The 13604-nt window shown below is 41.9% G+C and overlaps 1 protein-coding gene across 6 annotated transcripts in view; it reads left to right on the top strand.

The window, feature by feature from the left end:
• The window catches only part of SDK1 (sidekick cell adhesion molecule 1), a 375917-nt gene that overhangs the window by 271259 nt on the left and 91054 nt on the right, over positions 1–13604 (top strand). For all 6 annotated transcript variants that reach the window (XM_065850323.2, XM_071814947.1, XM_071814948.1 and 3 more), the window contains 3 exons: positions 2594–2692; positions 7516–7707; positions 9480–9601. In XM_065850323.2, coding sequence (XP_065706395.2) covers positions 2594–2692; positions 7516–7707; positions 9480–9601 — 413 coding nt within the window. The remainder of the gene's footprint in view (positions 1–2593; positions 2693–7515; positions 7708–9479; positions 9602–13604) is intronic.

The raw sequence follows: 13604 nt of genomic DNA, 5'->3' as shown, positions 1-13604 counted from the left end.
GTCTGTGGCCCCTTGGAAGTCTTCACTCCAGACATCTTTGGAAGTAGCGTGTGTCTGATGCAGATAACAATTAAATTGCAGTGGACTTTGTAGCTGTGTGTCCACAACGATCTTGGCTCTGCCCAGCACTTCAATATTTTCCTGTCACAGAGCATCATAAACACTGCTGCACACTTTCAGATCCAAATCAGAATTAAAAAATGCCTAATGCATCCATTAAGGTATTGTTTTTAGAAATACTACTTTGCCTTAATAGAGATCTTTTAGGTTAGTCCATGTTCCCATAAAGAAAAATCTGGTTAACATTCACAGAAGTGAGGCTCAAAGTGCTCATCACATTTTTCATGAGATACTCTTGAAAGAATATGAAGAAAATGAAGTGCTTTCCCATGGATTTTCTTTTCGTGGTTAGTGTCCTCCATATGCTAGACCTGTGCCCCAAGAGCAGGTGGTAGACTTAAACCTTTGCTTGTTAGATGATCACAGAGATAGCGGTTTAACTACCAGAGATCTACGTGAGCCATTAATATGAAGCCATACATGCCTATCTGGGCTTAAAGCAAAAGGCATGGAGGAAAGAGAAACGTGTTACGTTCTTGTGTGTACTATTAAGTTTTTGCCTATTTTTCTAAGGAAATGAATTTTTGACAGTGATGATTAGTAAATGTATTTGACTGCCTGTCTCAGGTCCATCTGTCTTTCTCCCTCCAACAGCATTTGAACCCTGTGGTTAGAAACCAAAGATACAAGACTCCTAAGGTTTTGCAAAAATGGATCAGCTGGGAAGAGACAATTAATATTTCTGCTGCAGAAATGAGCCTTAAAGATTTTGCGTTATGTGGGAAAAAGGACACAATCAAGGCACTGGGAATATGTTGTGGAAATGCTGGGATCCCATCCCATTTTAAACACAAGAAAATTCCCCCATGAAACATAAAATGAGAGAAAGCCAAACTTCTGTTTTGTAAAACACTTGCAAGGTTTCGTGGTGTATGCAGCTGTGTGATACAAGGAGCCTCAGCAGTGGAGATGAGCAGGATTCTGGGTTTTGATCCTTCAGAATTACACTTTGGTTCTCATGGTGACTGAGAAGTTAAGTGCAGGATGGTGTAATGCACCTTTACAGGGAGCTCATTGAATCTGAGTTGCTTCAGGATTTATGTGGTGGGAAGAAAGATTCAAAAGGACTGTCATTCATGTTCTCAGGTGACACTTTTGCTGTCTGTATAGCAAAGTTAGGCAGTCCTTTAGAAAAGGAGTGCAAACAGATCTGGTTGCTGATGAACCGCAGGTCAAATAAAATCTGACATCCAGTCAAAAGCGATGTGTCCTGGCTTGGAGTAACCTGCACCTGTTTTTCATTATGACATTAAAATTGGACGGCAACTGCAGGAGCTAATTGGAGTAAAGCTTTGTGAGTATGGGGTTTGCATGTCTGCAAAACACGGTCCCGAATAGGGCGTAATTGCTGCGCTCTTGTTGGGTATTCCGGAGATCGCTACCAGATCAGCAGTTCTTTCTGTGACGCTTTGACTACCAGATATCACAGAATGGGTTTGGAAATTTTCCTCGCTAGGACTGCAGAATTGCAAATGTGGTGGTGGCCGACCTCCTGGCAGGCTTTTTCTCTCTTTTTTTATAGTCGTAGCTGGAGGGGAATGAGAAACTGGACTAAAGTGAAGAGGAAACAAAATATGAAATTGCAGACGTGAAATTGCCAACTGATGTCAGTGGAGCTGGAGGATACTCGGGCAGGGATCCAATGACAGAAGCGCAGTGAATATAAAGTGAACAAAACCTCCTTTTTCCAGTACATCGATTGAAGAGAGAACAGCAGTTGGATCAAAAATCAGTCAGGATGTCTTCCTTGAAGATCAAAATTGAGGGAGGATGGCATATTCTTGACAGTCATTCCATTTCATGCTCTTTCATTGTACACTAGGGAGCTGAAATTTTTAAGAGCTCTTGAGCTACCTCATAAAAATCCTTTAAAAGTTTCACACACTTGTATTCATTTTACAGAAGACAGTTGCCATTATGTCGGATGTTTTTAGAGTTGTTTTGAGAGAATCCATCCAAGCAGTGGTTCGATGACTCCATCCTTGCTTTGCCCTTGCATAACCAAAGGCTCTTCCCAGGTGAGGGAGGTGCTGGTGATGTTACTACAGACATAAGGTGTTACTACAGATGTAAGACCGGATAAGCTAAGCACAGCACCACGAATAAACACCGCACGCCGTCATTGAGAGAACACAGCAAACGCAATTACTCCCCGGATTGCCGGCTTGATTGTTCTAATTAGATTAGATCAAGAAGAGAGGCAGAGAACAAGTTGCGTGCAAGTCTCCTGCTGCCGCTCTCTTTAGTTCTCTGCGCGGTTAGGATGATGACTGGATAACATAATTTATGTGATGCTATCCAGAGTGCTTCTTGACACCTCGCGTTCTCCCCCGCAGCTTTCACTGATGTTTCCAAGAGGCTTCCCTTGGCCCCGGCTCAGTGTTTTATTTCTTCAGCCCTGACCTTGCCACATGAATCAGATCAACAGTACGTGGGTTTCTCCTGTTAACAGATTTCCTTTTCTGTTTGCCAGAGCCAGGAGCGGTGGGACACCTGAGTTTCACTGAGATTCTGGACACATCTCTCAAGGTCAGCTGGCAAGAACCTGTAGAGAAAAATGGCATTATTACAGGCAAGTATCAACTGCTATCTCCATTTTTTTTAAGCATGCATGGGGTGTAATGTATCGTTGCAGTGCAAAAATGTTTGTGTAATAGAGCATTTAGGGAGAACTGGTTGCTCTGAGTGTTGTTTTCCTGGTCCCTCTTTTGGGTAATTGAAATGTCAGCGTGGGCACGTTATAGAAAGTCCGGGTCCAATTACTGGCAGCTCGTGATTGTGGTCACCAAAAAGGCAATTTCTATTAGAAATCAGCTCCCCATGGAGTTTCTGGTGTTGTTAAATCCTCCGTGACCTCCACCTGCGTTACTAAATTTCTGAAACTTTGGGAAACTTTGCCCCAAATGTGGGGCGTTCCTATGTGGATTTACAACTGCAAAATCTGGATTGGCATTGCTGAGATTTGCAATCAAGACCAAGCCTGAAATCAGCGCTGTAGTTGATCTGTGATCAGGTGGTCTGGCTGTGGACTGTGTGACAGAATTTGCATGTCATTGTTTAATTTTGTATAAACTATCACAAGGGTTCAGAACTCTCTTGTTTCTCTCTGATGAGTTTGCCATTTGACAAGCTATTTATCTATTTACTGTATGGCAGTGTAGATACAACATCAGCAACTTCATTATTTTTCATAAAGAAAGCTATAAATAGTCGAGAAGAACTCCAGTTCTTATCAACAGAGGCAATATTGTTTTCAGATAGGAAACAATTACAGCTGCACAGGGTGGACGTTCCATTTAACAAAGGTTTTCAGGGTTTTGAAGTGCAAGCAAGCTCTGAAATTTTAAATTACTGGAGCTAAAAATCATAGTTGGAAAGGGAGAAGCTCATTTCACATGGATCAAAACATTTTGGTTTGGGAGCATTGACATTGAAATGTTTAGGGTTTTTTAATGTATTATAATTTGTAAAAACAAAATACATTTTAGGAGTTGAAAATCAGATTTTCTAGCCCCCGAACATTGTAATGTTCTGTCAGTTTAATTTTCTGAAGCATTTTAACTTTGACGGGTCTAATTGTTTTGATAGGAGTTGTCAGTGTTTTCTCTGTATGTCTGTAACATGAGCCATTTGTACATGTGTCTTCTGTGCTGTCTATAGTATCTGAGGAGTCCTTACGCACATCATCTTATGCCTTTATACCATAGTAACCTTCCTGAAATATGCATTGATTTAAGTGGATGGAGAACAGAAACTAATGACTTCTGAAAGCAGAGCAGTATTGATTCAGTGAAGATGGCCAAAGCCGTCAAGCCCGAGTGCTTAAATTTAGGTACCTAAATCCAAGTCTAGCTATCTAAGCAAGATGATGTAAGACTCATCCTTGTTAAGCAAGACTTAGCAGCACTATGCTCAGTGTTGCAGAATTGCTTCGCTAGAAACAAGCTGCTGCTTCCCAGAATGGGCTGAAACGCAGTGGAGCAAGATGATGGACCGTGTTATATTTGGGGCAAATTGTTTCAGAAAGGATTAACTCAAGAAGCTCTATTGCTCATGAAGAAACACCAGTGTAAAAATGCCCAGCGAAGTTTATAAGGGAAAAGAAATGTCCGTAATGATGTAAATTGCATTTGGGCTGGAAGAAAAAGACTAGCAAAATTGTTCATGCCCTGAGTACCTCAGAGGTTTCTGGAGGGCTGCTTGGAGATCTGAGTGCTTGGGGAGGCAATTATTCATCATTTCTGCTCATTGATATCTTTACTGGACGTTGTTGTTCCGTGCACCAGAGCTGGGAGGGGGAGAGCCCGGCGGGGGCTGCCCGGAGCCAGCCCGCTCTGGGAAATTGCCCATTACTCTTGCTGCGAATTTCAGTATCTTCCTCGTTCTCTCTGTAAACGTTGATTTATGAGGGCCTGGATGCGGACGGACAGTTTGTGATTGGGTGTACCGCTCTCTTGTAGAGAATTTACTCCAGATCAACAGAAAATTATTTCTGAAACTCCTCCGGTCATTAGTTTCCGTTAGGCAGCGTTTTGCAGGGAGGACGCGGTGCCAAAGCGCACGGGGAGGCTCTGTGGCACCTTTTCCTGTTCCCACACCGAAGCCAGAGGAAACACTCAACCCCCTGCACATTTCTGGCAGTGGTCACGTCTGTAAAACAGCACATTTTTACCAACCACATGTCCTAAAGTTCCGTCCATCTGTCAGTCATTGTGGCTGAAGTGCTACTCGGGGTACGGTGGATGTCGTTGCTTTCCCTCGACATTTTTTCATCTATTTTTGTTATGCATGATTACATTTGGCTTTGTGTCTGCTCAGTATGTATGTATGTGTTTTCTGTTTGCATTTCTTTATATGACTAGGATTTAACTGTACTTTTGGGACTGAAATATTCAACAGTAAATGCTGCCTCTGTGCCTTTTCTTCAATTTGCATGTGAACCTGGGATATTTTTCCTGGGTAATAACTTTTTTCGGTAAATAAATACATACAGACTATGTGCCTAATGGGTGGGAAAGCTGCATCTCATCCCTGTAGTCACAAGGGAGAAAACATAAAATGTTCAAAAAATAATCACCAACATTTGATGTATATCCAAAGCTCATATAGATGGGAGAGAAGATATCTCAATTGCTTAAGATTGCCTGTTGCATGGTGGGTGAAACTTCCTATTTGTAAGCAACAATTGGATAGGGAGAACATTAAAAGTCCCCTGCTTATTTTTGGTTATTTATTGCTTCGAGCAACCCTTTTAAATTTCGTTTTTGTTTTATTCTGAGGTGATACTCCTTGATTCCCCTGCTGGCCCATGGGTAGGGTTCAAAGCAGGCGTAGCGGGGTCGGTCGCAGCTCCTGGGCAGACAGATGAGCCACAACATGGCCCTTGCGCAGCCTCTGCTCCATCCACAGCTGCACATGGACCTTCTGCTGGCGGGGGACACGGCCGCTGGGTTGGTGGCCTCTGTTGGGAAGTGGGGAGATGCACAATTGCACCTTCCTTGGACTCCTCATTCTCCCATGTTGCCCTCTCTGGAACAAACAGCAGATTTGGAAAGAAAAGGGTGTTTGTGATGGCGGTTCTAACTCCTTCATGCTTCTTCACTGAGCAGCAAATAGAGCAGACAGTCATCCCACACCTTTCTGTTCGCCCTCTTTATTAATAAAGGCGATAAAGTCCTTAAATTTTGTCAAAATCTTCATACAGATTATAGTCTTGCCTGTGCTACATAAACTCTGATCACTGATAAACAATTCTCAAACCTTTTCATAGAGCATCAAAATGCGCCGCAGTGTCTCTGAGATATTGGTAAATTACTGACTTAATTCCCATTCAGAGACTTACTTAAAACTGGTTCCAGATACTCATTCAGGGGTTTTTCCCCTTCCTAGTGCGTGGTCAGTCAGATGGTTAAGATGTATCTCCAGTTGTTGAAATATCACCTCTCTCCATCACTACCCCATCACCTGAAACAGAATTAGTGACTATGTGACTACTCCAAGCCCGTTTCTCTGCAAAATGAGGTTGATAGGAATTTCTCTCACTGCTGGCACAGGTGGAACGATAACATCTCACACCTCTCAAACTCTTGCAGAAATATGTTGCGTCACCATGCCTTTAGTTCATGAGATGATGTTTCCTTGTTGACTAATGCCATAAGGTACTTGCTAAATCAATTTGTATATGTTAATTAGCTTAACATGTTATTTTTCTAAAAAAAAAAACAAGAGAAAAAAACCTCAAGCCCTCCAACTGGTCTCAATTCCTCATCTTAGATGATGGGAACAGGAACCCAGTAGGGAGTTTCTCTAGCCAGCTTGCCTCGTGCATAGTTCGCTCAGTGGGGTTTCTTTCTGTTAGTCCTTTTCATTCACTTCCATTTCACAGGCATTCAAGAGCTATGTGTATTTTTTCCCCCCCCTGAGTCAAATCACAAAGGAAACTGCAATCAAGCAAACTTTTCAGACACGCTCCCTGGGGGACCGGCACAGTGAGGTTCAAATGGGTTCAAACGAGAATAAAGTGGGACTGGGCAGGAGGAGGACAAGCAGATTTGGAGGTAAAATTGAGCGAATCAGACAGTAGAAAGTTTCAAAAGTTCTTGGAAGGTAAACGGTTATAAAAGTCGTAAAAAGAGAAGCCTGGTTATGATAGAAGAATAATACGGAGGTCAGGGTGAGTGCAGGTTTGGACAATGCGTTGACTGCACTGTGGGTTTGAAAGAAGGGATAATGATTCACCCTGCGACAGGATTTGTGCGAGGAACGAGCAGCGGGGAGTAGAGGTTTTACAGTTCCTAGAAGATTCCCGCAATGTTCCTGCCTGATTTTTATTGTCAAATTTGTAAGTATTTCTAGATATACAGCAGTGAAAGTTACTTCAGCCTGGTAAGGGAATAGCCCTACTAAGCACATACAGATTTTGTTCAATTAGATATTCTGGCTGGTGAGAAGATTTTCCAGTATTTCTTCCTGTTTGCAGAGTTTACAGAATGAAAGTCCACCCTTCTATGAGATTATCCACAGCTTTCCTGGGTGTTGCATAGCGAGCACTTTATCATTGTAGAAAAGAGGCTGTTGAGACTGTGTGTCCTCCCCCATCTGTAATCTGATGGGCAGATTATACCCCATGGGGAACTGACATCAGTTGCTTATTGGTAACGAAAATATTAGAAAAATACTTTGGGATTTTAGCCAGTGTTTACTTCAACTTTGTTTTTCTGCTTATAAAGGTGGCGAGAATGGAGTAGAGTAGGAAACAAGTCAAACCACCATTGACCGCAAGCGAATCTTGCAGGTGCAGGAATTCTCTGGGCTATTGTAGAGCTGTTCTTTAGGACAAAAAGTAGGCCCCCAGCTCTTCTGTGCCCCCCTGACTTGCGTGTGGTTGTTCCCCAGGGTACCAGCTCTCCTGGGAGGTGTACGGCAGGAACGAGTCTCGTCTCGCCCGCGCGCTGCCCAACACGACGCTGGAGTACAAGATCACGGGGCTGTCGTCCCTCACCACCTACACCATCGAGGTGGCGGCCGTCACCGCCAAAGGCAGCGGCTGGGTCACGTCCTCCACCATCTCCTCTGGCGTGCCCCCAGGTTGGTGAAACCGCACCAGACAAAATGCGCTGGTTCTTCGTGTTTCTACATCCCGAAGATCACAAATTACTTCGGTTTGGTAATAATAAAACCGGGTTTATTTGTAAAGCTTTGGAAGTCCTTACCACGTAATTTAAATTAAATTTTTAGAACAGATTAAAACGTTAACATGAACACACTCGCAATTTGACCTTACCAGAAAGTTGAGGCTGTTAGGTACACATACAAAAGAACCTGTAGGGATGGCAGAAGGAATGAACAAAGTAATAAAGTGGATACAATACACAATCTCTTGACATTTACGAAGTAACATAAGAATGAAGCCAGAATCAATTTAAAAAGTGTTGCTTTGGGGGAGAAAAATAGAGTCTGGATACTGTTAAAAGGGAAAGGTTTTTCCATTTATAAGTAGCACAGCTTTTGTCACCTATGAGAGGACACTTGTACAAGGAAACTAAAATCTTATTTACAAGATTTGGGAGTTGTAGTCTGAGAAAGATGTGGGAGCGTGTAGTCCTGTGCTGCGTTGTCAGAGTTACCATTGGGCACCTATGAGTTCAGCTTTTTCCCATTTTGCTTTTAAAAATCCGTGCTGTCCCTCCTCCGGTACAGAAAACAAATTAAAAAGCCAATTCTTACCTCAAACAAGCAGTTTCAGTTAATTTATAGGTTATACAAGTAGAATTTTCCAGAGTTGAGCTGTTAGTGTGCATCACTGAGGGTAATCCAGTTTTTCCCTTTTCCAGTATGTTTTAACTTTTCTGTATGTCTTAAAGTATGTTTGCCTTTCTTTTCCCTAATCCTAGGTAACTGTGACAAGCTGTAGCCTGGATCAATGCCGTGCTCGCTGTTGTTAGCTAGATAACAGCATTACCCTACTTGGTCAGGGTTAGTTTATCGATCACAGTTCCCACAAATGTGAAGTAAGAATCAAGAAATATTGTGTATTTGTGCCTACTTGAAATATTTGCCAAAAAGCTACCCATTTTTTGCCCATTGCATTTGCACGTAGTACAACCTTATGAATGATTACTGGTTATAAGAATAATTTACATGACTTACCAGTGCAGGTACTATTGGGAATTCATTCCGAACAATCTATATTTAATCTCTTTCCTGGGCTTGCTTTTGTTGATAATTCAGATAATATTAAAAATGTAAATGTGGCTGTAAGCTTGACTGATGTGAGGCAAAGATCCGATTGGGGCTGCCGATTTGTCCTCGTAGAAGGTCACCCTCTTTATTCAAGCATCAGAAATACCCTCTAAAACCCATTTATTATAGGTCAATATAAGAATCACAAATTCTTCCCCGTACACTACCGCAGAATTCGAGGTTTTTTCTGTTCTTAATATATTAAAGTTGTATGTAGTCTAAAACGTAAGTAAAAAACGTTGTCATTTAATTGTGGAGCAGCAGAAATAGATTGGAAATAGGTGACACGGCAAGTGACTGGCAGATCTGGCACTGGGAAGTGTCTTCCCCATTGAGCCACCATCCTTTGGTGTGCGGCTTCTCCAAAATAATAGCTGTAATGCTTCAGATGAACTCTTTCTTTTCTCTTATGATCTTTAGAAACGTGGTGCATGCTCAGAGCAACAGAAATAGTAAGGTTGTATGTAATACTCTACCAGAAAGTAAGAAAGAACACGGCTGTTTGCTCTAGTTGTTACCAGTGTATTTTGTATGCTGAAACGTTGAATGTCAACCTGTGTTGGTGGATGCTGGATGAAGAACGTTTCCACCTCTCATTTATATTCTTATTTCTTCAGAACTTCCAGGTGCTCCATCCAACCTGGTGATTTCCAACATCAGTCCTCGCTCTGCCACACTCCAGTTCCGCCCCGGCTACGACGGCAAAACCTCCATCTCCAAGTGGATAGTGGAAGGCCAGGTATGTCCTTGACAAAAAGCTCCTGGTGAGGTTTGTGAATGGTCAAAAAGGGTCTGAATCGTGAATTGCGGTTGGGATTACAGTGTTTGTTTAACTTTGGGTGGAAGCTCTTCAGTAAATGGCCCGTTCGGGGTGTCCTGGAAAGGCTGGAATGCAAGGGAGCCCGAGAGGCTTAGCTAAGAAATGTCTGTGTGATAGCCAGTGAGAAAAGGGTCATACAGATGCTATACCTTCTGTTCACAGGAACAAAATGTATATATATATGTGAGAATACTTATCCTTCAAATAATTTGTGTGGATTTTTTAAAGCAGCTTTGCTTATGTTCAGAACACCATATGCATCATAAGCAAAATCTACAGTAGAGCTTAGGTCCATGCATTTATTTAAAAAAGGGTTTGAAACTTGTGTTTAGGTTCTGTCAGGTGTGTTTTTGAACCAGATGCAAACCTGGAATTATGATCTCATAGAGTCAGAAGAAGAAGAAGAATTGCACTGAGCAGTGAAGAAGCCATTATTCATGAGACTAAGTGTATTTTTCTATCTTGTAATGGAATATACTGAAGTTTCCTATCCAGGCCTCTAGATGTGAATAGGATGAATTCTCCTCTTCATCAGCTTTAAACAATATCCCTCTTTCTGCTGTCATTGTGCCTTGGAGGAGTTATATATTCCCCATTTGTTCTCCTGACAGATGAGCTTTGCTTCTTCCTTTCCACCCACAGATCTTTATAAATAATATAGTCTGGTTTTAAGACCAAATGTTGGACTTCTTAAATCACCGTCAGCACTTAGACGTGTTGATACAATCACTTTGCTTGATAATGTGAGCAAGTCGGTACATTTTGTATTGCTTACATACACGGTCTTGTATCTTATAGAATTAAACACTGAAATCCTATGGCTTGGCACATTTTGAGAAGTGGTTTTGTGCTGGAGCCCCAAACTGATATAGCTAAGAATTTGATAATTCTTTCGTTACATGAGTTACAGAATGGTGCTGATATGAAATACATTTGAAGGCTTTAGAAATGCAATCGTAATTACCACAAAGTTCATCTGCATCCTTGAAGAGCTCCAGGTACAAACAGCAGTTGAAGTGTTCTTGGTGTGCAGGGAGGGAACAGAGGATCCCTCTTGTTCACAAACCCTCCTCAACGTCTTATGCGTTTCTAGAAAAGTCATGGGGTTGGTGGTTCTGATAGATCCTGAATCCAGGAATATTTGCTCCATTTGGGGAAGGAGCTGAAAACAGCCAATAGCTTGGGGAAAAATACGTTGTGGTTTACAAAGACCTCGTATGGCATCCCCCTCACTACAGCTGGGTGATGGCTTTGCATTGAACATCCCTTACATATTGCATCTTCCATTTCTACTGGAAATATACCCTTTAATCTAAATGCCTGTGTCCTTACAGACAAACGTCAGCTATTTTATATTCACACTCACAAACTGCCACCAACATGTTTTTGTTCCTTCATGTGGCACAATGCTTCCTTGATAAGGGCAGGTGTAGGAAATGTTTCAAGTATTCCATTTTGGCCAAGTGCCATTTTTGAAGTCTGAGACTTCATGAACAATTTGGATGAAAAACACAGCTGGGAATTCCAGTTGATGTGAAAACGTGTACATCTGGCCTTGGCTTCTGCTTTGTGTGCTGGGATGTAAATTCATGGGAGCCACTGTGGAACTAACTCTCAATTATGTGAATGAACATGAGAGGAGAATCGGGTCTTTAAGATTGTAGTGTTGGTAGACATTGAAATATCAAGCGTTAAAAATCCCATTTTAATGTTTTTCCAGTGAAGCCACATTCTGTACTTCTGAAGGCATTTCTTAAAAATCACTAGGCTGTTTCTTTGCCATCTTTCCATCTAGACACAGAGGACTGGAGGAAACCAGATTTCCGAACAGAGAGCTACAAATAAGTGCCACTGCCATTGAAGGAAAATGTTTCTAACATTGTTTCTCCATTACATACAGTCTAATCTAAAGAGAAGAGGGTCTAGTGTAATATAAAGGTTCTGCTGACCAGCAGTAACTGTCTTGTGGCATTGGCGCACCCAGGTAACGAGTTCATCCCCAAAGCGTTTCAGTAAATCCTTTCAATCATCCTTTACTCTCAGATGCAGTTAGAATGTATCTCGTCAACATTTTTCCCAACAATTTGGAACCAAGAATGGCACCAGATCCCTGCTGTTGTTCACTTGGGTTCGTGATCGCGCTCTCCCCGTGCTGCAATCCAATTTCCGCTTGTTTTTCTCATGTTGAATTTTTTGCGGGGTTTTGTCGGGCGAAGTACGTAAATGTTGGCACGATAACTCTGCCTTGGTACGTGCTCGGTGCACAGCATCGAGATTTGCAGTAGCTCATTAGAAAAGCAGGGCCAACTTCTGCTGAGCTTGGTTTGGTTTTTCCCTTGAAGCCTTTCTGCTCTTTTTAGAGAGGTTTTGTATGAATGTCATGGTGAGCGGTAGCAGAATTCAAAAAGCGAGTTTCAAAGTAGTAAAACCTTTCAAGTGTTATCGCCGTATTCTCTTGTAAAGCTGTGAGTTGGGAGAGACGTCGTAACTTGAACCACAAATTTATCTGGTTTTGTGGGTGAAGTCAGTGATCCAGATCGGATTCATCCATTGTACAAGGTGATTCTCTTGGTGTCGTTTTTACTTCAGGGCTGGTAAATAAAGTGTCTGAAACTCTGACAATTTTATGCCTTTACCAATCTTTAAATCAAAAATGGCTGAATCGATTTAAGGATTTTGTAAGGAAAAAAATTGCACCCAGGCTGACATCCTGTGAACCGAATTCCTCCCAAAGTGATTTCGAATGTGTGAGTTATGGACTTCTATAATGAAAACTCTGACACATCTTGAACTATAGTGGAACACAGGGCACCTCAGTAATGTACAGAAACAGTGTGTTTTCCTTTTCTACAGTTAATACTTCATAACTGCTCACAGTTTTGAAAGCGTTACTGTCTTACACAAAACGTCACAGCGCGCGATTTTTCATTCAAAATTTTAATTATTTATGGTTGAAGTATCTTTTAAGTCAAAATTCTGCAGCTTTGCTTGCATGGTGCCTTCCATCAGAAAATGTTAAGTCACTTTACAAAAAAACCTAACGTTTTCCTTTATAGAAGTGGAAAAACTAATGCATAGAGAAGTACGGGGTTCTGACATCACTTCCAATATTGTTTTATACTGCCTTATTTCTGTTATAATAAAGGAATATGCCCTCTTATTGAATGTAATGCCTTGGGAACAGCTGCGAGATGGGAATGAATGTGCGCTAACCTGTGGTGGCTGATCGTTATCAAGAACTGTTTGAAGTGTCTCAGTGGACATAGGTGTTTTTATTGTGGCAGTCCTGGGGCCTCCTGGGTCCTATTGTAGGGGGAACTGTTGTGATGCCGAGTGCGTTTCTTAAGTAGTTTTTACGCCGATGGTAACAGAAAAGCAGTTGGTGTTCTCATCTGCCTCCTAAACCAACACGCGCATGAATACATGCGCATCTGTCAACAAACGTAATCCCTTTCTGATGTTTGCATGCACTGTTAGCCGAAAAACAGCTACAAGAAAGAAGCCTCCAAATTAATTGTATGCAGAGCGACTCATAGTGGACTCTCTTGGCCCTCAAAGGACTCTTTTATCCTTACTGCGCCCATAGTTCTTTTTGCCCCGTGGGAATCCCTTTGTACTCTGATTCTTGAAGCCGATGCGTTTCTTCTGATCTGACATCAGAGTGTTCCAGCAAAAATAATTTCCTTTTCCTTCAAGAGCACGAAACTTGGAATCTACTATAGATCGCGTGAAAGTTAAAAATACAGAAGTCCATCACTGAAGAGTCTCTTCCGAGACTCCTTGCTGAGATTATTGCTGAATAAATGAAGCTTGTTTTGAGTAACATTGACCTGCAGTTGCTCGGCCGCACAAATCAGAGGTCATGCAGAAGTCCCATGCTGTTCACCAAGCTGCCCTACAGATGTTCATCCTTCGGCCCTCT

The sequence above is a fragment of the Patagioenas fasciata genome, chromosome 15 (assembly GCF_037038585.1).
Source record: "Patagioenas fasciata isolate bPatFas1 chromosome 15, bPatFas1.hap1, whole genome shotgun sequence".
NCBI classification, from domain to species: domain Eukaryota; kingdom Metazoa; phylum Chordata; class Aves; order Columbiformes; family Columbidae; genus Patagioenas; species Patagioenas fasciata.
This window is presented reverse-complemented; position numbering and strand designations above follow the sequence as displayed.